Source organism: Podarcis vaucheri (genome assembly GCF_965113315.1).
Source record: "Podarcis vaucheri genome assembly, chromosome: 2".
NCBI classification, from domain to species: Eukaryota; Metazoa; Chordata; class Lepidosauria; order Squamata; family Lacertidae; genus Podarcis; species Podarcis vaucheri.
The window spans coordinates 59,370,223-59,395,936 of record NC_138760.1 but is presented as its reverse complement, the minus strand read 5'-3'; the positions used below and the strand labels follow the sequence as shown (position 1 = coordinate 59,395,936).

The following is a 25,714-nucleotide window of genomic DNA, read 5'->3' as shown; positions in this document are numbered from 1 at the left end:
GCTTCAGAACCAGTCAGCCTTAGGCTGAGCTCTATCTAAGAGCAGCAGATCTGTCACAGCTGCAAGCTCTACCTTCATGGAAAGATGCTTCTTCAGCTAAAAGGGCCCAGCAGTCTTTTATTCCACTGGGGTAGCAGGGAGACTCAGGTTTCACTAGGCTTTCTGCAATAGGGTTCTCTGATTCAGAGAACAGCAATGCAACACCCTTGGGCTGGAGGGGCCACTGGCACCAGGGGAGTGTTTTTGGGGCTGGGGCTGCTCCCTCTAACTCCTAGTACTCGTCCTCATCCCCTGAAGAAGGGGCTGGTCCCAAACCTCAGGGTCATGATGCATATTCTGAGAACATTTCCCCAGAGTAATCTTTTCGTTTCTTTGTTTCTCTGCCTTACTTGCAATTAATTATTCTCAGAAGTGAGCTGGGGTTTTGTTTTAATATGATTTTATTGAACTTTATGAAATATGACACCCAATAATAAGTTACACTATAAAAAAATAAATATTGTTTGACAAATTGCATCAATATTAGTTGAGCTAAAAAGAACAAATCCAGTCTGCCAATTTATAATATTAACCGGGGGTGGGGGGACAGAAAGGAGGGAGAAACAGAAGGGAGACTGAAAAGGGGTAGAGACCCACTCCTCACTAAATTTAAATGGGCCTTCTACTAGGTTTCTCTGTGGCCTTTGAAGATAAGCTATGGCCTGTAGAAATGGTACCAACTAGAGTAAGTTTGGGTTGTGTTGGCTTTCAATATTTTGGAAAGGAAATCAATGTTTCAAATGTTCAAATCATTTAATTGGCACCCTAAGCCAGTGTTGGCCAAATTTGGGTCACCAGCTGTTTTGGGACTACAATTCCCATCATCCCTGACCACTGTCCTGTTAGCTAGGGATGATGGGAGTTGTAGTCCAAAAACAGCGGGAGACCTAAGTTTGGCCATCACTGCCTTAAGCAGTGGAGAACACCGACTTGTGGTCCCACAAATGAGACAAGCCCACCTGGCATTGGGCCTTCTCAAGGGTGGCACTTCAGCTCCAGAAATCCCTTCCCCTGAGATACGACTGACACCATCCTTCATCTTCGGGCGCCAGTTAAACAAAATTCCATTCCCTTAGACTTTTTGTGGGGAACAGATATGAGTTGTAGATTGGCTTCTGCTATTGTTTTTTTTTGGTTTGAATTTAATTGTTTACCCTTTAAATTGTTTTTAATTTGTTGTTATTCTTAATGGACATTATTCATCTCTTGTAACCGCTGGGATTAAGAAATGATGATGGGCTAGATAGAAAGGCCTGTCTGTTTATCTAACGTGTTTTCTTCGTTATGGGTTATATTCTCTGTTCGCTAGTGCAAAGGCGAGTTTTAATGATATGCAACAGAGGAATCCAACATTAATCCAATCTGATTTTCACCATCCCCTCCTTGTGCTGCTGTTGCTCCAGGTGGGCCAGATATTAGCTGGTAAAATGGTACGACACAGGGAAGGATTAACCCCCTCTGACTCAGTGCCACAGGTCACACCGCAATCTCCTTCCATCCTAGCAGCTGCTTTGGTCTTTTAAAAAGCCTGTTAAAGTTAATAAGGAACGCACCCCTGCTTCCTCCCCCTAAAAATACAATGCTATACTACTTGTGATGTTTCATTTAAATTTAATAAAGGGGCTAGCCTCTGTAAACTGCAAGCACAACTCTGCATAAATAATTTCAAGTAATCATGTCTTTGCATAAATTATGTTTCAGTCTTATGAACACACACCACATTCAAATGTCTAGCACGGATAATTACGTAGCCAAACTATGCAAAAAAGCTGAGCCATTCTTATGCATGCAAACACCATGCATATAAACTCTCTAGCCACTTTTTTTAGGGAAGACACTGTTGTTCTGCATCACTTACTGGACATTTTAAAAGGCCAGAAAAGGTAAAGGACCCCTGACAGTTAAGTCCAGTTGCAAACGACTCTGCAGTTGCAGCACTCATCTCACTTTACTGGCTGAGGGAGCCGACATTTGTCCACAGACAGTTTTTCCGGATCATGTGGCCAGCACGACTAAGCCGCTTCTGGTGAAACCGTTTACCTTCCCACTGGAGCGGTACCTATTTATCTACTTGCACTTTGACGTGCTTTCCAACTGCTAGGTTGGCAGGAGCAGGGACCGAGCAACGGAAGCTCACCCCATCCTGGGGATTCGAACTGCCGACCTTCCGATCAGCAAGCCCAAGGCTCAGTGGTTTAGACCACTGCGCCACCCACATCCCTAATCACGTGTAAAAGATTAGATTGATTTTGTACAGCCCTGTGCATGAATACTTTGAAGTAAGTCCAGTTGGTCTCAATTGGGCTTCTCAGAAGTAGGTTATTGTTAGAACTGTAGCACTGGTTACAATGGGTGGTATCCAACAAATGCATCTTGTCAGTGGAAAGGTTTCCTCCACACACACCCTCCAAATCTAGGGTTTTCCCCAACCCTCTGGAGCCTGTCCTGTTGGAACACCCTCCCATCAGATGTCAGTGTTGAACAATTAAGGCAGCCCTGCTTCGAGAAGCTTTTAATGTTTGATGTTTTGTACCTTTATATTTTGTTGGAAGCCAGCCACAGTGGCTGAGCAGATCGGTGGGGTATAATAAAATTATTATTATTATTACTACTACTACTGCTACTACTATTGGTACTGTAACTACTATTTTTTTTTATAGGACCCTGTAAGTGGCCTCCCTAATCCTTTCCACTGGCTCATATAAGACCAGCACAAACAGTTGGGCCTGGTCAGCACTCAGTGATCCCAACCCCTATAGATATAATCCGTGGGTTGCCATCTGATTTTATTCTGCTGCAAATTTGATTTTAAGCTGTATTTTAATCGATTGTTTGATTTATGTTTTTAATGTATCCTATACTTTGATGTTAGCTGCCCTGATCCTGGCTGGGGAGGGTGGGGTATAAATAAAATTATTATTATTATTATTATTATTATTATTATTATTATTATTATTATTATTAGACTTGGAGTCATTTTTCCCTCACACAGCACTCTTACTTTTGATCAGAATCAGCCCTTCCACAAGCTAAAGAGGCTTTCTGACAGCAGAAGCACAGCTCTGGATACAAGCCAAGGTGTAATGACTTATGAACTGGGATGGATTTAACCTGGAGTTTCTAGGGAATCAGATTTAGGTCAAAGTGAAGCAAGCTCAGTCATGGTAAGCTTTCTCAATCTATGTCGCTGATATTTTCTTTTGCACAGGACTGTTATCTGTGGCTCGTGCTCTTTTTTTTGGCTTGAGCCCAACACATCCTAGATGACCACAGAAGACAGCGGTTGCTTCTAGACTGCTGCTATTTTTTGGTGGGATTGAATCACAGACCAGCAAATTTAGGTTACATATTAGAAGGTATGTTCTTAAAAAGTCTGCCATCATCTCATTTGGCCATGAGGTGGTGCTGTAAACATGCAAAATAAAACCAGCAGATGGTTTTACTGTATTTTGCTGGAGAAAAATTATTACAGAGGCAACAGCAGATAAATATGTTATGGCCAAAGCAAGACTGAAGTTAAATGCAACTAAAAGTGTGTGTGTGTGTGTGTGTGTGTGTGTACGTGCACATGTGTGTTGAATTTCCAGAATTTGCTGATTGTTCTTAGCCATATGGTTATCAGTTTTGCTAGGATAGAGATCTATGCTTTTGAAGTCCCTGGTCAAGATTGTAAAGGTTTGAAATCTCAGCCCTATAAACCAGGCTGAAGCACCCAAATATATTGTAGCAGAACACCCAGTGAATGCAACCTGGTTGGCACTGACCCATCACAGGACCTTTTGGGTGGTGCTTTCCTCTTTCTGGAATAGGCTCCCTAGGAAGGTGTGTCTGTGTTGCTCATTATGAGCTTCAGGAGAACTTAAAAACATACCTGTTTACCTGAGTGTTTGATAGGTGAAAGAAACTGTTCCTGGCAGCCTTGAAACTATTATCCGTGAGAGCATGTGACTTTTGTACAAGTTTTTAGATGTTTGAAATTGTTTTAACATGTTTTAAATGTGTCTCATCTTATTTATAAATGCATTGTTTTACCACTTTGGTGTTGTTTACCACCCTGGTTTCCTTTGGGCAAAAAGGTGGGATAGAAAATTAATGAATTATCGTCATCAATAATGTTTGTTGCTGTGTTTTCTGGAGCCCATACAAACACTTTGAGCCAGTGTGTGATTTGAGTGACCCCCCCCCCACTTTACAACAAATGTTTAGCTAACACATGTCAAATACACACTGTGTAATAAAGTTTTTGGAAGCTGCTTATAGACCTTGTTCAGAAAATGCCAAAGCCTTTAAGCAAATTACCTGGCAGCTTAATCCAATCCTTGTAACATCATCAGCAGTAACAGAATTAGCAACGACTTCATCCTTGAAAAGTGCAGAATATAAAATCCTGAATATCTGTGTTGATTTGCTGGATTCTCTGCACTTAAGTTGGTGCAGGCGCTACTGCTTTTAAAAGCACATTTTAGGACTTCACAATGAAACTTGGTTACGGTGCTTTATCATTTGACTCTTTCCCTAACTTTCCGAGACCATTATTACTACTGCACGATGCCTCTTTCTGATTGCTTTCCATTCCACCCCCTGATTTTTGGTTGCTCTGCTTGACAGATCCTGATGAGTTAACTTGTTGTAGAACGGGCGACATTTCCCTGTGTATGTGTGTGGGGAAATCAAAGCTTCGATTTGCATATTTGTGTCATTTAATTTGTACTGTGTGTCTTCGGGGGAGCAGAATTCAAACCATAAGGTTTCATTTTGCATCGCACCACAGAGCGACACAAGTTTATCAAGGCAGAAAAATGTGCAACAGGAACGTGTGTGTGTGTGTGTGAGAGAGAGAGAGAGAGAGAGAGCGAGAGAGCGAGAGAGAGCTGCGTTTAGAACAAGAGAGAACTTAAATACTCAAATACAGAGCTCTGCAAGGGACAAAATGTGGAACTGGTCCTTTTCACCCAGCGGATGAAGCAGCATAAGCTTTCCTGGAGCTTTTCTGCTGGTTCAGGGGAGCTGCTTGTGGCAGCGTCACGTTGTGCTTCTCCTCCTGCAACTCGTTAAAAAATGAAGAAGAGGGGAAGCGAACTAGCGCGCGAGTCCCACCCCCTCCAGGTTGCTCGGCTTTCTCAAAGCCATATTCCTTTAAGATGATGTAATAGTCATTTCCCTGGATGGTTTCTTCCCTGCACTACTGAAACAACAGCATCCGAACTGCACTGGGAACTGTGGAACCACCCAGCCCAGCAACCAGAGGCAGCAGCTTGGGTAGTGAAAGCAGAGAGCAAGCAGCTTCCCTGGGCATCCTTTCCCTCTCACCCATCCCCGCTCCACTCCACTTCAAACTGCTGCAGGCTTGTGCTCTCTCAACCTGGCTGGGAACATGGGAGGATCTCTGCCCTTCCTGATGGAGAGGGTACCACTGTGGGATGCCACTGAAACTGCCTTTCACTGCTCTTCACATTATCTGGGCTTTCTGCAAGTCATCTGAAGCAAGGTCCTCCTCCTGAAATTCTCTCCTGTCCTAAAGAGTCCTGACCTGGGATTTATGCTGCTTTTGCCTCTCTCTCTCTCTCTTGGTCTCAGCTATTGTTGCACAGCTTCGCTTCTCTCCGATGCCCAGACTGGTTAACTTTCCTGTGCGAGGGTTTTAACAGTTAAGTTCTGCCTGGATATTGCCAACTGAGCTGCTCTCTTCCCCGCAAACCCCAGTCCCTTTCCTGCTTTTGGATTTGCTTCTATACCAGATTCAACCCTCAGTGCTGATTTTTTTTTTTTTTGGGGGGGGGGGTTGCTTAGGAAATGTTGCTTCCCTTCGCAGGAACTGTGCATTTGTGTAACCAAGGTAAGGCTCAATGCTTCTATCCCCTCATTTGCATAATCTAAATGAGATGCTTGTGCAAACCTGGAATGTGTTTTTTAAACCTCCTTCAACCTCTCTTTAACCTAAACAAAAATGATAGAGCAAGGTAAATATTCCCTTAAATAGGTTGTATGCTGAGCGTTCAAAACTCAACTGCTTTTTACTCTTTTAAAATAGTGTGGGTCCCCCCCCATGCATAGAGGAATAATTCTTTCTCATTTTCTTTTTATTCAACAGGCTTGTGAATGATAAGGAAACGTGGTTTGATCCTACTGTTTGGGGCTTTGATGGAAGATCTGGTTATGTGATTGTCTTGTGTGAAGGGAGCCCTCTTCAATTCTCGTATTTCTTTGTTTTTGTAAGGTTCAAGTCACCTTGCCAGTTTTTGTGATCATCCATTTCTGGACAATTGGGAAATAAATCCTGTAACCTCATTTCTGTTTCCTGTTCCCCACCCACCCACCCATCCCAGTCTCCTTAAATGCTAGGAGACCCCTGGGGGAGTGGGTATAAGGAGCCTTCTTGAAACCTTGGATGTGAGTGCGAGTTCCCCCACAGCTTGTGGTTGGCTTGTTTAACAATATCATGGCCTTGAGTGGAAACTGCAGGACTTACCTCCCTCCCAGAGAGCAAGCAACAGCTGCACAATCCTACCCAGAGGTGATAGAGCTGAATGTGGGCGGCCAGGTTTATTTCACTCGCCTCTCAACTTTAACAGGCATTCCCCACACCCTGCTTTGGAAAATGTTCACCTCCAAGAGAGAGTCGGCCAACGATCTCGCAAAAGATTCCAAGGGAAGGATATTCATAGACAGAGATGGCTTCCTGTTCCGCTACATTTTGGACTATCTCAGGGACAAGCAAGTGGTCCTGCCTGACCATTTTCCAGAAAGAGGGAGGCTCAAAAGGGAAGCTGAGTACTTTCAGCTGCCAGACTTGGTCAAAATTCTGAGTCCGGACGAGATCAAGCAGAGCCCTGACGATTATTGCCATAGTGATTACGAGGAGGTTTCCCAAAGCAGTGACACGAGAATATGTGCCCCGTCGTCACTCATGACCTCGGATCGAAAGTGGGGCTTCATTACCATTGGCTACCGGGGGTCGTGCACCATGGGTCGGGAGACCCAAGCAGATGCCAAGTTCAGGAGAGTCCCACGGATTTTGGTTTGCGGCAGGATTGCTCTAGTCAAAGAAGTTTTTGGAGAAAGTTTGAATGAGAGCAGGGACCCAGACCGGGCTCCCGACAGATACACCTCCAGGTTCTACCTGAAGTTCAGGCACCTGGAAAGGGCTTTTGATATGTTGTCAGAATGTGGATTCCACATGGTGGCCTGCAATTCTTCAGTCACGGCTTCTTTTGTCAATCAATACACTGATGACAAAGTTTGGTCCAGCTACACGGAATACGTCTTTTATCGTAAGTACATCTGCTCTGGCGACTGTTTGGATTTGATGCATGCTGGGAGCCTGTTTCCTTTGGTAGCTGGGTTGTTATCCTGACTTGATCAAGCCTCTGTGTCTTTTCTGCTAACTGAAATTTCATTCTGAATCGGGATGCAAAGGGGGTATTTAGTGCAAGTCTTTTGAGCATACACTGGTGGTGAATTCAGTGGTATGGTCTTGGCTAGGGGGCAGCACAGACTGCTGGAATTTCCTCCCTTCTCTGCTCCTATGACAGACATTTACACACGCACACACACAAACATGCAGAGATGCATCTATCCTGCCATAGTTAACCAGCAGTTTAACTATCCTGTGTGCATTTTGAGTGCTCATTCAATATAGGTGGAAAGGCACTGCTGTTTAATGATAGAAACTGTACAATGGTAATAGGTGTTTGGTAATAATCACACACCACCAGCCAAGCCATCTAGGAATAAAGCTGATATGCTTATATGCAGAGAAGGAAAAGTGAAATCTACTCATCCGAGCTCTTTTTCAGCAGGGGACTTTTTCATAGACAAGGTCTATATATTGAAATAGACAGTGGATGCCTAAGAATGAGTATACTGCATCTTGCTATGGTAACTCTGATTTAAATGTTTCTCCTAACTGGATAATTTTACTCTGCTGCTTGGAATCTCATCAGAGGATTGGACTCAGATCTGAAGCTTTGGCATTGTATAGGGAACACTTTTGTCTAGTCACACCAGGGTAGTTTTGCTATCATAAATTCTTATATAAAAGGCCTTGTCTGATCTTCAATGTGTGTGGCTGCAGTATTTTATTGTGATTTTACTTCAAAAAGGAGGATGATCAATTGGTTCATTATCACAACCAGGTTTTTCCTGTCCCCTTCAAATGTGTTTTGTGAAGGCAGATGTGAAGTAGAGGTGTCTTATCCAACTGACTTGCTGCACTTTGCATAACTAGCTAGGGAAGACGATTATGAGGGTTGATGTTGAAAAGTAGTGCAGAAAATTGAGAGAAGGCTTAGTAATAGGTTCAAATACTCAAATTTAAGGCATTATGTGAGCATCCAGTCTGAGATGCATATGTTGGGAGCCTGTATCTTGTGTTTATGATATAAAGGAAATCGTTACTATGCCCAGGTATTAATTAATTTCAAAACAATTCTTCCTGAAATAAAACACTGACTTATTGAAAATAACAATGGGAGAAATAAGGAATTGGTATGATTGTTATTATCGACAGTTGCTTTGCTTTGGCAAAATAAAGATCCAGAAAGTTGCTGGAGTTCTTAGTTGCTTCTTTGTCCAAAGTTTAGGATTGAAGTTAGATTACATCAGAGATTACTAGTATTTCATAGTTGATGTAATTCATACCCAGTGCCTTAGTTCCTAACTTTTCTTTTGGCCTGTATGTTTGTTGTCATGAAGAAATAACTTTTTGAAAGCAGACACAAGTTGAAAGAGGAAACTATTAAGGCTTGACCTTAAATCCCTACTCTTTTTTTTTTTAACTTTTGTTAATTCCCCCACCCCCACCCAGCACACTCCCAAGTTACAATCAATGGTCATATGACAGATATAAAAGAAAAGAGAAACGGAAAGAAAATAAAATACAGCAAAGGAGGTTCCCCCTGAAGATATATGAGGAAATGACATGTAAAACTGCCCTTGAGACTATGTAATTTAATTATTTGATGCATTTTATACTGCTTATCAGGCAGAGCTCATAAAGAAATTTCCCTCTACTCTCTCTTGAGAAATGCAGCACCTTTCCAATTAGGACATGATCCACTGATGAGTTTTTCTACCTTCCCTTCTCACTTGCTCAGTGCAAGCAGCTGAGCAAACCTCTGGCACAGCCATCCTTGGATCTGAGAGCTGGCCCAACCACTGAACATGCTAAAACAAAGCAAAACACTCAGACACCCTGATGGTGTTTCTATAATTGATGGGAACAGTTACAACAGTTTCTAGCCTATGAACAGGTTCCATTTGCTTATGGTGTCTTGTTGATCCGAGAAGAGGCAGTTGGGGCTCAAATTGTTGCATAAATGTTGGGTAGTGTAGACTTAGAAATCCAAGGAGGCTTGGGGTTTGCCAGAGCTAAGGCGTCTTGAACCATCACTGTGTCTCACGGTGAAGTGTAACACAGCTAAGATATGGATGATGCCTTTATGATTTGTCTGCTATGATACTGCTGATGGTGCTATTCTGATTCTTTCGGGTTAGAACCAAGTGAAAAACCAAGGGTGGTGCCCAACAAACTGGTTCAATTACTGGAAGAACTTTGGACGGTGCAATGGAACTTCTCCCTGTGTGCCTTCTGCAACCTTCTTGAAAATTTATCCAAAGGATTGGGAGAACCCCCTCAAAGATTTGGGAGGCATGTGGGGAGAGGAGAAGCAGGGGAACTTCTATCGCATAGTCATAAGCCCTTGTGTTAATGGACCTCCCTTATTGGCTGACTCCCCACAGGTCTCTCTCATTCAATATATATATTAACCCCATTCCATATTCATAAGCCAAAGTTTGTCTCATTTGCCAGCCTGTATGCCTTGATTGAGCCTTCAGCTCAGCCTATTTACTAAATCTTCTGCATAGATTCCCCAATATGTGTAACATTCTTGATGAACATATTTTGTACTGGATATCTTAAAACTATGGCCCACCAACTTTCTTTATTTGTTAGCAGGTGGGACTACTTTGTTAGCTTTTATCAGCTGTTGGAATTCTAGATTTGTATCCAAAATTTATTAGATGAGGTCCGTCTGTCTTAAGTGAATTGAAAAACTACATTTGTATGATGCTCTGAAGAAAGTTTTGGCACTATCTAAAGGTGTAGTTATGGCTCACCCAAGTGGCAAGGAAATGCACAATTTGACAGGCAGGCTTTAAAAATCTTTTGATGTGATATACAAGCTACCAGATTCCATGCAGATGGCTTGTAACTCCACCACTCATTCTTTATGGTGCATGAGAGACTATTAAAGGTAAAGGCAAAGGACCCCTGACAGTTAAGTCCAGTCTCTTATGACTCTGGGGTTGCAGTGCTCATCTCGCTTTATGGGCCGAGGGAGCCGATGTTTGTCCGCAGACAGTTTTTCTGGGTCATATGGCCAGCATGACTAAGCCGCTGCTGGCGAAGCCAGAGCAGCACACAGAAATGCCGTTTACCTTACTGCTGGGGCGGTGCCTATTTATTTACTTGCATTTTGACGTGTTTCTGAACTGCTAGATTGGCAGGAGCTGGGGCAGAGCAACAGGAGCTCACTCCACCTTGGGGATTCGAACCGCCAACCTTCCGATCGGCAGGCCCAAGGTTCAGTGGTTTACACCACAGCACCACCCGCGTCCCTTGAGAGACTATTACCTTTGCTTAAACTAGATGTACCTCAGCTGACAAATCTTGTACACGCATGAACACAGCCCCCCCACCTCATCTACATTCAGGGATTCCCTTTCTTTCTGACCCATGTCTGAAATCTTATGCTCATTTGCCTCTTTACAATATTGGTAAAATCAGATAGGACATTTCTTCAATAAATCAGCAGCAAAGCCGTTCAGCTCCTTATATTCAGCATGCTGGGGACAGTTGTGTCCACTCCATTCAGGGGATCCAAGCTGGTGGTCTGCTCTTACCTCAGTAGCTGTTAACTAATAGATCTGGCTCCTTACAAGTCAGATCCTGGCTCCAAGAAGCAACCATGAGGAGGAAGACCACTGGTGCAAGCCACAGAGTTGCTGAACCCAGCCTCAAAGCTCCCCAACTGGGAGATAGCACCCCTTGTGCCATATCATCATCATGAGCTGGTCTCCTTGCTTCACATCTCCTGACACTTTTTCACCAGCGTATACAGCAAGCAAGATGGGAACTGACTGAGATGTGACCAAATGCAAGGCTCTGAGGCAGAGACCAAACTAACAGGCTTGAAATGATATTTTTTTTTAAAAAAATAATAATATAAAGATCAGGGAACTGAGACATTACCTGGCCTGATCCCATCACTGCTCAAGAATTTTCTTGGTTTGAGGTCTAACTGGGCACCCTGTAGTTCAAAGATGGGGAAGCTTTGGCTCTCCAGATGTTGTTGAGCTCCAGCTCCCAGCAGCCCTATGGCCAATGATAAGGGATGGTTGGAGTCAGTGGCGTAGCGTGGGGGTGCCAGGGGTGCCGGCCGCACCGGGCGCAACATCTGGGGGGGCACGCTCGCTGCCTCCGGAGTCGCCGAAGAGCCTCGGGCGCAGGCTGTAGCGGAGCCGCATGTCTCGCGGAACCGACAAGCTGTGCGTGCGCCCGGGCTGAAGGCGCCCGGCAGGCAGCGGCTCTCAGCGCTCGCCGCGGAGGACACGCCAGGCAGCCCCTCTTCACAGCCCCGCCTCCGCCGCTGCTGCTGCTGCAGCTGCTGGGCCGTTGCATTTTCCTCGCCTCTCTGCCCCCCTCCTCCTCCAGGCAAGCGGCGTCGTTTGGGCGGCAGCGCCAGCGGCAACTCGCAGGTTAGGGGTTAGGGGGGGGCGCAAATTACTTGCCTTGCCCCGGGTTAGGGGGCACAAATTACTTGCGTTGCCCCGGGTGCTGACAACTCACGCTACGCCGCTGGTTGGAGTTGTAGTCTAGCAACATCTTAAAGGCTGCAGGTCCCCATCCCTGCAGTGCAGTAGTTCCTTCCTCTGATCAGTTCTCAGTGGTGGTTGATATGCTGAATCCACACCTAACACCTCTCCCAGTTCAGGACCCTTTCTGTGGATTCACATGTTAATATTCACTCAGATTGCTTCTCCCAGGGTAAAGCTGGCAAAATACTTGTGGGAGTCATTATAATGACTGTTTGTGGTATTCAGTGGCTATTGCGTAGTGATACCTTGCTCTTAATTCTTGTAATTCACTCTACGCGGGGCTGCCCTTGAAGCTGTCCCAGAAACTTCGGTGGAGTACAGGGTCAGATTTAAGGTGCTGCTTTTGACCTTTAAAGCCCTTCACGGCCTAGGACCTTCGTACCTACGGGACCGCCTCTCCTGGTATGCCCCACAGAGAGCCTCAAGGTCCATAAATAGCAATACCTTAGTGGTCCCGGGCCCTAAGGAAGTTAGATTGGCTTCAACTAGAGCCAGGGCCTTTTCAACTCTGGCTCTGGCCTGGTGGAACGCTCTGCCACATGAGACCAGGGCCCTGCAGGATCTGATTACTTTCTGCAGGGCCTGTAAGACAGAGTTGTTCTGCCTGGCCTTTGGCTTGGAGCCAATTTGATTCCCTGCCGCCCTCTCTTTCTTTTTTCTTTTCCTTCTCCTGCGATGAGGCTACTTTTTAATATTTTAATGTTTCAATATTTTAATGTTGTATTTTAATTATGTTTTTAAGTTGTAATCATTCAACTTGTTTTTATTATTGCTTGTAAGCCGCTCTGAGCCTGGCCTTGGCTGGGGAGGGCGGGGTATAAATAAAAATTATTATTATTATTATTATTATTATTATTATTATTATTATTAAAAAATGAAGCCCTTGTCTTAAGAATGTTGATGATGTTGATCACTCCTTCATTGCATTTACCAGTTTGAAACAGCTAGCCAAAATCCGAAATGCAAATTTGCCTTATGCAACAGCAGGTGATTTGAGCAGTTGCTGTAGTGATGACAATAATTTATATCATACGTGCTATGTAACAATGTATGACTCTGATGGGAGACAGCAATGATATAGATGCATGCACACACTCTTTTCTTGGATGTTTTAATATGAGAATGTTGGCAATCCACACCGAGAGTCTAGAGTGGTCAGAGATCCTTCACATCAAATTCCTAAAATTCTCTTTTTCAAAAACTCTCAGGACCAATAAAACTTGACAGCTGGTTTTCCGATGGGACATTCCAGCTTCTTTGCAGCTGTATAACCATAATTATTTAATTAGAAGCTGCCAACTGTGCCTATATAAGCATTAATTCATCAAGCTGTTGTGCTGGGGTTAATGGGCCGAAACAGTGGGAGGTATTCTGAAGCAACTAGTTAGCTACATGCAAAGATGTTCTGTGCTGATCAGCTTAAGTACCTCCTGCACACACACACACACACACACAGAGAGAGAGAGAGAGAGAGAGAGAGAGAGAGAGAAACAACAACACGGGGAGCTTGGGAAGCCGATGGAAAGATTTCATAGTTGCAAAAGGCGGTGAGACAAGCTGCTGTAATTCTTATATTTCAGATCCTTTGCTGATTAAGCCATTGGTGATGTTATTATTTTTTAAGCCAACAATGTTGCACACTTCTATCAACCTATTTCAAAGTATCCAGTTGGATTAAAGGAAAATACAATGGAAAGGTGGATTAATTCAGTTTTAATAGTGCCAGAGTATTTAACAACATCTCAGATGAGTGACATAGATAGATTGATACTGGCTTTAAAAAAAAATGGCTGATAAATGTAGGCGTCCAAAATTCTAGTGGGAGATTCATTTTTCACTTTGCCCTTTCAGGAGCCAATGAAGGCAGCCAGCACAGCAAAACTGTTTCTGCTTTGCTGGGTGAGTGGGGATAGTGGAGCTGAAGAGCAAAAGACTAGGATGACAATGCAACGTGTGTGTTCAGCACAGCTGGGCTGTGCTCCAACTTTAAACTAGGCCAGCACAAGAGGGAATTTGGAAGCAAGCTGTGTGCCTTGGTGTATGCTGGGTCCATTATTTAACAGATCCAGGGATTACAGGCTCTTTGTGTGGTGTCTGTTGGAATAAAAGCCTGCTCAGAGGACGAGTTGCCAGTCAAAATGGAACAAAGGCTCCAGCATTCTGTTGGTGTGGCGATTTCCCAAAGTGCCCCTCCCCTGTCACCTGTGGTTAATCTGAATGTGTGGATTGGTGAACCTTCCTCTTTCCTCTGTTAGTTGTCCTGTCCCTTTCCGACCCATTCCCTGTCAACTGTTACATTGCTCCATGGTCAGTCCTCAGCTGGTCCGTCCTGTGTGAAGGAAAGACAAAGTAGGCTTTACCAGATACTAGGCAGCTCCCAACCATTTTCCTCAGTGGACAGTCCTTAGTCAGTCCTTGGGGGCTCAATGATGGCTGTGCAGGTATGAGGAGGCCCTGCTCAAAGTGTCCCCTGGTGTGGCCTTTGCTCCATCAATGGATTTACATGGCTCTGGAAACAGTGTCCATAACAATGCTCTGAAGAGCACTGGTCCAGTTAAAATCTTAATTTCCCACAATGCAGTGACATTATATTGGGAGAACTGGGGGAAATTACAGTGCTAATAAGAGAAGCTGTCTGGTGCTTCTCAGATGCAGCCGTGGGGTGGGGAATTAAAAGTGGGCAGGCTGAGAACAGTGGTGGGCCCCATTGGGGCAAGGGGAACTGGCAGCTGTTCAAGGATGGCAAGTGCTGATGCTGACCCTGGGTATGGAAGATAATTATGGGCTGTATCCAAATAAGTTCTACTCGGGGTAGACTCATTGGGTAGGATTCAAATAATGATTACCATCTGTGGAAGCACTGCTTGTGCAATGGGGCCTCCTCTCTCTCCTCCCCCTGCACCTCTCCATTGACTGGGGGTGGGATGGGAGAACTCCTGGAACAGTGCATGGGGGAAGGAGAGGGTTGATCGTTCTGCCTGGCAAGCCAAAGTACTTGCCCTGATGGATTGATCCCCTTGGCACAGTGTTGAGTTCTTCCCTCTGAAATTAGTGGGCCTAAGTTAGTTGAATCCATTAATTTCAATGGGTCTGCTTTGAGTAGGACTAACGTTGGATAAAACCCTATAGCATTTGTGTGACCCACACTATGCATCTGCAAATGTTATACAAATGATGTGAGGCACAGTTACATAAAGGCTCTGGCAACATATGGATCAGCCCTCAGACTTCACAGCTGCTTCTTTGACTTTTTCTGTAAATGTGGCAAATATACTGCCATGACATCCATGCTTAGAAAGAACACATTTTTGTATTGTTTCAACATTGGACCCTTTTAAAATGGAATGAAACAGGCTCTCCATCTTTCATCTCTCTGTCTGCCTTTTTCAGCTCCACCCAATTGTTTTATTTCGCTCAAACGCAGCAGTATACTATGGAGAACATTAAATATGTTTTCCTTTGTATTAAGTAGCATACATATGTACTTATTGAAAATACTGTGTTTTCCCTTGGGGAATATGGCAATGCTATATAAAGATGTAGCAACGCTGCAATTTTAAAGCAATGCTGCCTTCTATAAAGCAGACCATTGGGCTTTGGGTGACAAATAAAGATATCAATAAATGCCCATAGCTGATTCAACAGTGGCTTATCTTTCATGGCCCCATTTTACACCACCACCCTAACCATGTCAGCCTTACTGAATTCAATGGAGCTTACTCCCTGGTAAGTGGGGTTGGATTGGCAGCCTTAGTTATCCATTGCCTTTCATGCTTTTTGAATGTTGTGATGCATATCTTTGCTCAAAAAAGAGGTTGCTTTAGGCTACTCTGCATTTCGCAGCACTTGGGAAAGTGGAAATGAAACTATGCAAACAGATATAAATGATAGATGTTGGGAAATGGCTGGGAAAAAGACTGGGTAGAGGTATTAACCCACCAGGTTAAGGTAATGACAGCTGGGAGGTACTGAGCTAGAGCCAATATTACCCATTTACATAATGAGTTCAGATATACCTCCAAATGAATGTGCCCGTTATTCTTAGAGATATTTTTCCAAAGTCTGAACAAGTATGAAAGTTTCCTCCTTCTTTTTTAATTTGAGAGTATTATGCAAATTTCCTTAAGGCTTGCCTTGCCTTCATAACCACACATATAAAGCATCTTGGGTAACTGTAATGTTCAAAGGAAACTTTGAGACATCCATAGCAAAATGACTGTAGGCTGAAAATTAATTGACAGGCTTTGTGAGCCTTCGAGTCATTGGCTGCTTTCATTCATTATGCTTTCCCTGTGGGTTGTGGCCTGATTTTTCACCTTACCATTTTGACAAAGCACTGTTTGGTTTATTCATTCTGCTGTTAAAGTCTGTTATGAATATTAAGAGATAGTTATGGGGTACTCATCAAATTATACGTGTTTAAATGAACGTATGCTATTTGATAGGGGCTGGTATTTGAGAAAATGTGTGCAATAATTGGTGCCTACTTAGAATTCAGATTTATGACCTTTTAACAACAGATGCGAAGGAAATCCCAAGGGTATATCCGGATGGCATACTTTACCTAAGATTAATTTAACCAACCAAAACATGTCACCATTTCTATTTGAACAAAGCCTGAGACAGCATTTAATTAGTAAGTGCATTTTAAATTCATATACATATAGTGTGACTAGAATGGTAAGATGTGGCACCCCCATCACAAAATGCTTGCTGAGGTGGAGTTTGTTTGTAACAGTAACAGCATCGCTGCGTTGTCAGCATAATGTCATGATCTCTGAGAGAAATGACAAAAGAGTCTCATGGCACCTTAAATTGATTGTGGCATGGGCTTCTAGGGTCAAGATGGGTTCATCACACACATGCCTAGAAAACTGGTAGGAAAAAATAAGCATGGATATTGTGTAGGATGGGAAACCTCCAGCCCAAGGGTCAAATCAGGCCTGTCAAGCAGACCAGTTTGACCCCCATGACCATTTTCTGCCATTGTCACTCACCTGACATCACGTATTATAGTGGAATTAAAGATGGGTTTGAAGGTGGTATTTCTGACTGGACTGTACAACTGTATCAATACCATTTACTTTTTTGTAAAAGATGCAGACTGGAGTGTTTTAATTTATTGTTTATTGTTGTGTGTTATACTTCAGTACTATTTGTCTGTCTATCTGTAATTGCCCAGTAAAGTTAAAAGGCAAGGAAAATATAAGAGAGAGAATACAGGCCTGAGTCAATTAGGTATGTCTCATTCCCAGTGATATATTAAAGCCAGGGTGCACAACTCAAACAGCTCTGAGGGCAACTTTCATTTACTCAAGAAGGATACATCAATACATTAACTGCAGAAGAGCATTATCTCACATATTTACCCAAAGTAAATATGTAGTCCAGCTAGAACAAGGCCAGTGTATGGCTGACACAAATCTTCCCCGTGAAATTAGGCTTCAGGAGAAGCACAGACACAAAAATCTCTCCTTCATCCTCTCATATATTTTTTGGACTTTGCCTGTGGTTGTTCACAGCCACAACGATCCATTTTGCTTGCAGTGTGGGGATGCTTGCCTCGGCTCCAGCACTGTGCTGTGAAACAGCAGTATAGCATGGAATGACGGGGAACGCGGCTTGGGCTGGCCTGACTATTAGGCACAGTGAAGCAACTGCCTCAGGCAGAAAGTGCTGGAAGGGGGCAGCATTCCCCTCTCCTGGAGTACAGAGGTATGTGTGGTGCTTGGTTTGTCTGAAATACGCTAAACTGGAGTGCTGGCCTCAGGGCCCCCGAAAGGCTTCCTGTTGTCATTGATGAAGTAATATTCAGCTGCTGCTCTAGTTGTCTTAATGGGGGAAGTGCCATCTTGCTTCAGGCAACAAGATGTCATGAGCTGAGCCATATATGACTGGCTTCTATTGACATCAATGGGACTCAGTGCTCACTGGCCAATATCTGCGTACTGGTCAGTTTCAGTTTCTCTCAGTCCCCCCCCCTTTTACAGTCTTAAGTTCGCTTCTCCACATTTCAACATCAGTTTTTGAATTTTGTTTAAGTCCCCCTGAAAATGTATTCACATCTTAGTGTGACTATTTCCTCATATACACATGTTTGTATGCAAATTTGCATGATACAAACATTTCCACAAAGCAATTTCCCCTAATATAATAATTGTTTGTATGTTATTTTCATGAATTTTTATGTGCCGTTTTAAATGTACCCTGGCATGTGCAATTTTGTAGACATCACATGACTGGAGAAAATCATCACACTGCAAAAATCAGAGAAGTGTGAATTCTGAAGGATGGTTGTGTTCCTGTTTGCCTGTTGTTTTGGAAAGCTCAGATTCAGTAGGCTCATCTTTAAATGCAAACCCCCATCCCTAGTTCATTCTGCACACAGTGAAATCTTGAAAAATACCATTCATATTCATTATTGCTTCTGATGTGGAGTGTTCTCGTGGGGAGGTCACTACTGCATTGTTCAGCACCCAGATAGAAGCATCTTAAGATCTGCCCCTTCCTTAATAGCGCCACAGTATTATTTCATGGCAAAGCACATTTTAAAAAGTTCCAGCACTGCACAATGAAATATACAAAATGAACTGCTGATTGTTCCAAAATTTAATGATCTCTCATGAGAGCTGGAGTTCTGAAGTACGCAGAGTGGGTAGGAGGAAGAGTGGGAGGGAGGAAGTTCAAATGCTGTTGGATTTATGCAGTTCTCGAGTGCAAGACAGACTGTGAACAGGATGGGGATGGATAGAACCGAAACACTGTCCTTATGGAGGGCAGATGTTCCCTTAAACAGAGAGGAAATCTTCATTTCCCATGTTCTTACAGCCATATTAAGTGCTAGATGGAAGGGAATGTTCACTAAGATCAGACTGGCTGGTATGGGTATTTTGCCTTCTCAGTGATTTGTGTTGTTTGTGCCATTTGGAGCTTTGAGCTGGCCATTTTCTCCAGTGGAGTTGCTTTTTGCTTCTGGGACACAGGCACACCACACAGTCTCTGGAATGGGTCCTCCATATATGTGTGGCAGGGCAGGAATGCTCCTGTGTCCCTACCATGTGTACAACATTGCCTCTGCTTTGGGCTGTAAAGAAGGGGGGGGGGAGAGAAAAAAAACCACAAAAATGCAGCGCCGAGGGGGGTGCTGCTGCAGGGCACCGCAGCTATGATGTAATGCATGAGCAGAGTGGAAGGCAAGAGGTGGGGGTGCCAAATTATGGCTTCGCACAGGGCGCAGTTGAAATTTGAAAGACCCAAGTCCACCCCTGCTATGATTCTAAGCTGGAAGCCAGTGTGATATAGTGGACAGAGTGTTGCATTTTGACAACGGAGACCTGGCTTCAAATCCCTCACCAACCATAGGGCTTTCTAAGTAGTCACTGTCTCTCAGGTAACCTATCTCATGAGGCTGTGGTGACATTAAAACTGGATAAAATATTAATAATCCTTATTTCTTTGGGGCAATGGCAGAATGTAAATAGGATAATAGGCACACTCTCTTTCTGTAGCAGCTCTTCCAAACATTGCTTTCTCCCAAGGATGGGGAACCTGCCTCTCCCCAGATGTTGTTGGACTCAAGCTCCCATGAGCCCCAGCCAGCATGGCCAATGGTCAGGTGTGGTGGGAGTTGTGGTTCAACAACATCTGGAGGGCCAAATGATCCCCATCACTGGGGGATCATATGCATTCCACGAAGAAGTTTCCTTCTTGACTGGCAGCTAAAAAGAAAAACAATCTCTCCTCTAACTGTTAATAGGATAAGGCTTGATGTTAGCAGGGATTTACCAGGATGCAATGACGATGAGGACTCTGTGGGTGCCATGGAATCAAATTTAAAAATTCATGCAAATTACAAATAACCGACTGTGGCATAGTATAACAGCCTGTCTTATACTGAACAAAACCACGGGTCCATTTAGCTCAGTATTGTCTACACTGATTGGCAGAGTGTCTCTCAGGCCTACCTGGAGACGGTGGGAACCGATCCAGTGACCTTCTGCATGGAAAGGAGATGTTCTATCAGTGAGCTACAACTTGAGTAACTACAGAGCTCTTTTATGCAAACTTGTGTTAAGTGGGGCTTAACACTGGGCATTCTGAGTAGATCTTGCTGAGGGAAATTAGAGAGGCAGGTGAATGGCTGACTGATTGACTTGTCATTTTGCATGTTCTCCTCAGGCTGAACAACCATCTGTTCTTTGGTGCTCTTTCTAGTCTAATAAGTTTAGGGTTTTTAAAAATAAAAGGTTAGTTTGTTTAGTGCAGTTCTGCTTAAAAGAATTAAAATGGGAGAGGAATTGAGGGGGACAACAGAGGACGAGAACATGCGTGTTCTTATTCTGAACTTGCTGCTGCCACAAAAGTAGCACCAGCGACATATTCCTTTACTTGTTCTAGTTATATAACACACACCACAAACACACACATGGACTTGAAGAGTGCAAAAATGCTCTTGAAGACTGAGAGTGCAGAAATGTTCTAACATGCCTACACTAGCAGAATTGATTATTTTGGGATTTCGTCTTAGGCTCATCTTAAAAACAGCCAAGCCATTCACATTCTTGCCTTTGCTAAAGGCAATATGGTATTTGGGCTGGGCTCTTTTTGGCCCAGGCAGCCAACTTCACGTGACTTAATTGATGGATCATATTGTAGGAGGTGATGAGGAACGGTTAGAAGAATGCCAACAGATCCTTAAATGTGTCTTCCTTCACAAGCTTTTTGTCATTTGCATCCCTTCTACTGTCTCCATTCTGCCCCTAAGCCATTATGTCCACCACCCAAACAAGCAGGTGCAAAGACTCTAGCCTGCTCACAGGCCTGTCTATCAGGTATCGAACAATATGAGGATGGTGTTACCTAGCAATAACTTTTCTTGTGTCTTCTCACTCCTCCTAAATTGGTTACAAACAGGAATAGAGAGAGCTGTTGCCAGTCAATTTTTCCACCCTCCGTGTCTTCAGTTTTCCTGATTCCTATAATGAGTCCTGGAATTAGAAAGGAGTAGGAAAAGGGAGGCGAGTGTGGCACAAAGATGGGATTTGCTTTTGAAGTCAAAATAAATGGATCATTCTGTAAAAAGCAAAACAGTCCCATTTCTTTCAAAAGAGAGCAATCCAGAGCAGCCTGGGCAGCATGCAGCCCAGATTAAAGTCCCTGAACAGGATCAGGGATGGTGTGTTCCGGAATACTGGTGTTCAAAAGGGTGCTTGCAGGCCTTGCAAGCTCTCCCTTTGGCCATGGTGACATGCAGAACAAATCTCTACCAGGGTCTAGATCTGCTGTAAGCTCATCTCCAGCAATGTGCTGTAGCAGGTGCTAAATGTTGTTGCCTTTACAGTTCCAAATGCCTGGCTGGCATCAACAGCCGGCACACTCAGGCAACTGCCAAGGACTGCACCACTTGGCATGGGCTACTGGTGCTGATGCCTATCCTAACTGGGCTGTCCCCCAATGTGGATACTGCTGTGCAGGTTTTCCTTAATGCTGCTGATCTACAGCAGCAGCAGCAGCAGCAGCGCTACTCATTGCTTGTGGGGTGAGTGGGTGTGGACGCCAGCAATTCCACCACAGAGAATCATCAGAGGCACTGATGCCACGGGCCCACTCAGTCCTGGCCCCAAACCTGGATAGTCATAAAGGTAACAGTCACATTAGTGTTCTAATGGTAAACCATTTAAAAAACTTAAATGCATCTTCTCATGACATGCTAACAAGTTTAAGTTCTCAGCCGCTGGTTATAGCTAACGGCTGAGGTACCTGTGAATACAAACCATCCTTTTAGAGTGCTTTTCCTAGCCTGTTTGCAATTTACCACGGAGGGTTAGTCATATAAAGTGGCTTTTCATGTGTAAACTTTAAACCTGACGTGGAGGTGAAAACTGCACAGCAATAGCTGACAAACAGCCTGAGGGGGTGGGGTGGGGTGGTTCATATGCTACTAATGCTGGATCTCCCCCCTCCCCAAGACTTCGACTGAATCTGCCATCATACAAAATGATCGGCAAGTTTTAGATACTTACTGATTAGCTGTGGGGGATATATACAGTATATATTACGATGACTTTCTGAGTGCACTTTGATAACCCCTTAGCATGGTTGGTGGGGGTGACAGGGCTGGAGTAGCTGACTGAGTAGCCAAGCTGATGATGTGAATGTTGAACTTAGCTCTCTCCCAGCACTTGAGAGACCCTTTCTGTAGCAGACTGAAGCCACAAACTCATACAGTGCTTTCTTCAGGGCAGTGGAGTGTATGGATGTCTCTTTGCCACTTCAGAGTTCCTGAGGAGAAAGCACTTAGCACTACAAGGTACATCTTGGCTTTTAAAGCAGAGAGGTGCGCGGAGGCCATGACAAATGGCATTGGGATGGAATCCAGCAGGCAGAAATGGTGTACAATCACTTCACAAGCACCATTTCAGCTTTCATTTAAAGGGGAAGTTTTCGTTTAGAATTAGCCACTATCGGTGCGTTGTTGTGAGATACTACTGAATCACTAGCATTTATAAGCGGTGTACGTGAAAATAAAGCATACAGGGAATAAAACAATTAAAAAGTAATCACAAACAACAATTTACCATCTTCCACTCCGGTTCTTTAAAAAGTTGTTTGTAAGCTTATATCATAAATGCAGATACAATGGTATCTTGGTTCTCAAACTTAATCCGTTCTGGAAGTCCGTTCCAAAACCAAAGCATTCCAAAACCAAGGTGTGCTTTCCCATAGAAAGTAATGCAAAATGGATTAATCCATTCCAGACTTTTAAAAAGAACCCCTAAAACAGCAATTTAACATGAATTTTACTATCTAATGAAACCATTGATCCATGAAATGAAATCAATAAGCAATGTATTGCAGCCACACAATCAACCAATCAGTAGCTGAAATGGGTTCCACACAGTCACAAAAACAAAACAAAAAAGCCACAGAAACAAAAACACAAAATAAATAGCAAAAACAGACAGACCTTAGCGTAACACTCAAAATGGAAGTGTGGCACTCAAATTGGAATCGTAACACTCAAAACAGAGCATGTTTGGCTTCCAAAAAAGTTCGCAAACTTCTGGGTTTGCAGTGTTTGGGTTCCAAGTTGTTTGAGTACCAAGATGTTTGAGAACCAAGGTACCACTGTACCACCATTTAATATTTTTCAAAGCAAAAAAAGACATCACAGAGTATTTTCATGAATGCATAGCACATAGCAATCTTCATCTTGATTTCACAACTCTATGACATTATTCCGCTATACAAGTTTAGTTTCTTGTGTCAGAGATTCTCAGCAAATAAGAATTGCATTTTTGGGATTTATATGCTAGATATTCTCTTCTCTAAAGTTCTCGATTTTAAGAGCATGTTGCATTTATTTTATGTAACGCATTTTAATACTGCCTTTCCAAAGCAGTGTACTAAAGGCACAGAGAAACCTAAGCCCACAAAATGGATGAGACAGCAGAGCGGAAATGGTTTTAGTAACTCAACTTTGGAAAGTACAGCTGAAAAGATCTGTCTTTCAGAGGGAGAGAGCATTCCAGAGTTCCCGAACTATTTATTTGTTATTTTGTTTATTTCATTGAATTATATATCATTTAATCACACACTTCTCTAAGCTGTGTACAGGGAGCTCAATACAATGAAACTAAATATGAATTAAAACAATAAAATCAGAAAGCCTGCTGGAAGGGGGAAAAAAAGTATTCACTAAGCACCAAAAGTTCAAAACAGAAGGGCTCTGCATGACCTCAACTGGGAGGGAGTTTCATAAAATTGGCTCCATGTTATTAAATGCATGGCTGCTGGTGGATATGAGATGTGCACCAGATGAGAAAGCAACAGGATTTTGGTGTGAGGTTTTGAGTTTTTTTCTCAGCTCTAAATGTGTGATGTCCATGTGAACCTTGATGGAAACTGAATGAAAGCAGTTTCTAAAGAATCATTGCAAAACGAACAGATCCATTTTCACACAAATCTGAAGAGGACGGCTTGGGCTGCGGTTATGAAAGGCCACTGCAAGATCAAGCTGAGCATCTGAGACCATGGGTGGCTTTTTCAGATTGCCCTCATTGTACAATCTTTTCAAAAGCGACTCATTGTAAACCAGTGTCATCTTTAGGAGAAAATGCTCACATCTGGAATTCATTACAGACTATATCCCTCATCAAACTGGACAGCTTTTTGTCTTGCTGTGTGAACTTCTTAGGACTAGCTTTAGAAAGGATGCTTGGATTGGGGGTGGAAAAAAGAGGCATGATTTTTGCGATGTTTTCAAACGACGAAGAAATTGCTTTTGTTACAAATAGCATACAAAGCTCTACTTTATCCCACTTTGATTGGGATTGATTTTTGTGCCTTGAACCCTTTGAATCTGAAAATAGCATGATTGTCTCAAGATGTTTTGGCTCCCATCAGCATTGGCCATGCTGAGTGGCATCATTGGGAGTTGTAGTAAAAAAAAAATAATCTGGAGGGAAGTCTGCTATAATGTATTAAAAATTGCATTTCTGTGTCTGTATACACATGTGGTGAAAACTTGGTTCCAGCCATGGCTTCCTAATAAATGCACACTACAAAATAGGCATGTTGAACTTCCTGGTGATTTGATGGTGTGCACATTGGAAATGGTCATGCATATGGTAACACTGATTGTTTTCTTGTTCATTTGCTCCTTCCTTTTGCAAGTGACTGTCAGTTCACGGGAGGACCAATTTTCATCAAGTTTAGCAACATGATTTATGAAGCTGCAGAACTTCATAAACTGAAATGGACTCTAGTCCACAAAAGCTTATACCACACAAAATGCCTTAGTATTTAATGCAGGGGTCAGCAAACTTTTTCAGCAGGGGGCTGGTCCACTGTCCCTCAGACCTTGTGGGGGGCTGGACTATATTTTGAAAAAATATATATGACTGAATTCCTATGCCCCATAAATAACCCAGAGATGAATAAAAGGACACATTCTACTCATGTAAAAACATGCTGATTCCCAGACTGTCCGCAGGCCGGATTTAGAAGGTGATTGAGCCAGATCCAGCCCCCAGCCCCAGTTTGCCTACTCATGCTTTAATGTGCACAAGGCTGTTGCTGTTTTGCTGCAAATTGCTTGGAAATACTTAGCAACAGTGGCATGTGTATCAGGATCCAAATCCCTATATAGTTCCTACCTCCCCACCCCACCATTTGTTGCTTTTAACAGAACAAAGTTTCAAAGCCAAGAAGTATTTGTTAAAAAACATCCATTATCTGCACTCTGTTAGATGTGTTGTTATGTTACGCTTGGAACACCTTGATACTTTTGTGTCATGCTACTCTCACATTTTGCCTGCGTGTTGAAAGCCAGAGCTTCAGTAGATCTATAGCAGCATGTTGCTCTTATAGCAGTCATTTCCCAAACTTCAGGCAGCTTGCCTTCTGAGGAATCCAGAGTACTGGGCACTGTAAGGCTGCAATCTTATAAACACAGCGGGACTTCTGAGTAGACATGCTCCTGTGCATGCTTACTTGAGAGTAGTTCACAGTGAATTCACTGGAACTTTATTTCTGAGTAAACATGCTTAGGATGGTGCTGTTAATGCTAGTTTATACATGTAGCGGAATCAAATGGTCAAGCTTTCCCTGAACTGAGCCAGTTCAGGCTGCAGATTGTGTGTGCACAGAATGCAGCGGGTTTGGAGGTGTCATTCCCACATTCCACAGCCCAAACCAATTGCCACCTCTTGCTGCATGTACAAAGGGTAGTAGTTGCCTGAGCAGGACAACTGCTCACTCAACAGAACTTCCTTGCCCTCTTCTCCCTCTCTCG

At 43.4% G+C, this 25,714-nt stretch overlaps 1 protein-coding gene and 1 long non-coding RNA gene across 3 annotated transcripts in view; one reads left to right on the top strand and one right to left on the bottom strand.

Annotated features, from left to right (window-relative positions):
- The window catches only part of LOC309527049, a 399,231-nt gene that overhangs the window by 103,651 nt on the left and 269,866 nt on the right, over window positions 1–25,714 (bottom strand). The gene's annotated exons all lie outside the window — the stretch shown is intronic.
- Window positions 3,144–25,714, top strand: part of KCTD16 (potassium channel tetramerization domain containing 16) — a 151,960-nt gene continuing 129,389 nt past the window's right edge. The window contains exons 1-2 of one of the 2 annotated variants that reach the window (XM_082213502.1): window positions 3,144–3,203; window positions 6,131–7,310. In XM_082213502.1, coding sequence (XP_082069628.1) covers window positions 6,479–7,310 — 832 coding nt within the window. In that variant the 5' untranslated portion in view covers window positions 3,144–3,203; window positions 6,131–6,478. Of the gene's footprint in view, window positions 3,204–5,112; window positions 5,876–6,130; window positions 7,311–25,714 lie in introns of those variants that run through there. The other variant, XM_082213501.1, reaches the window with a different exon arrangement.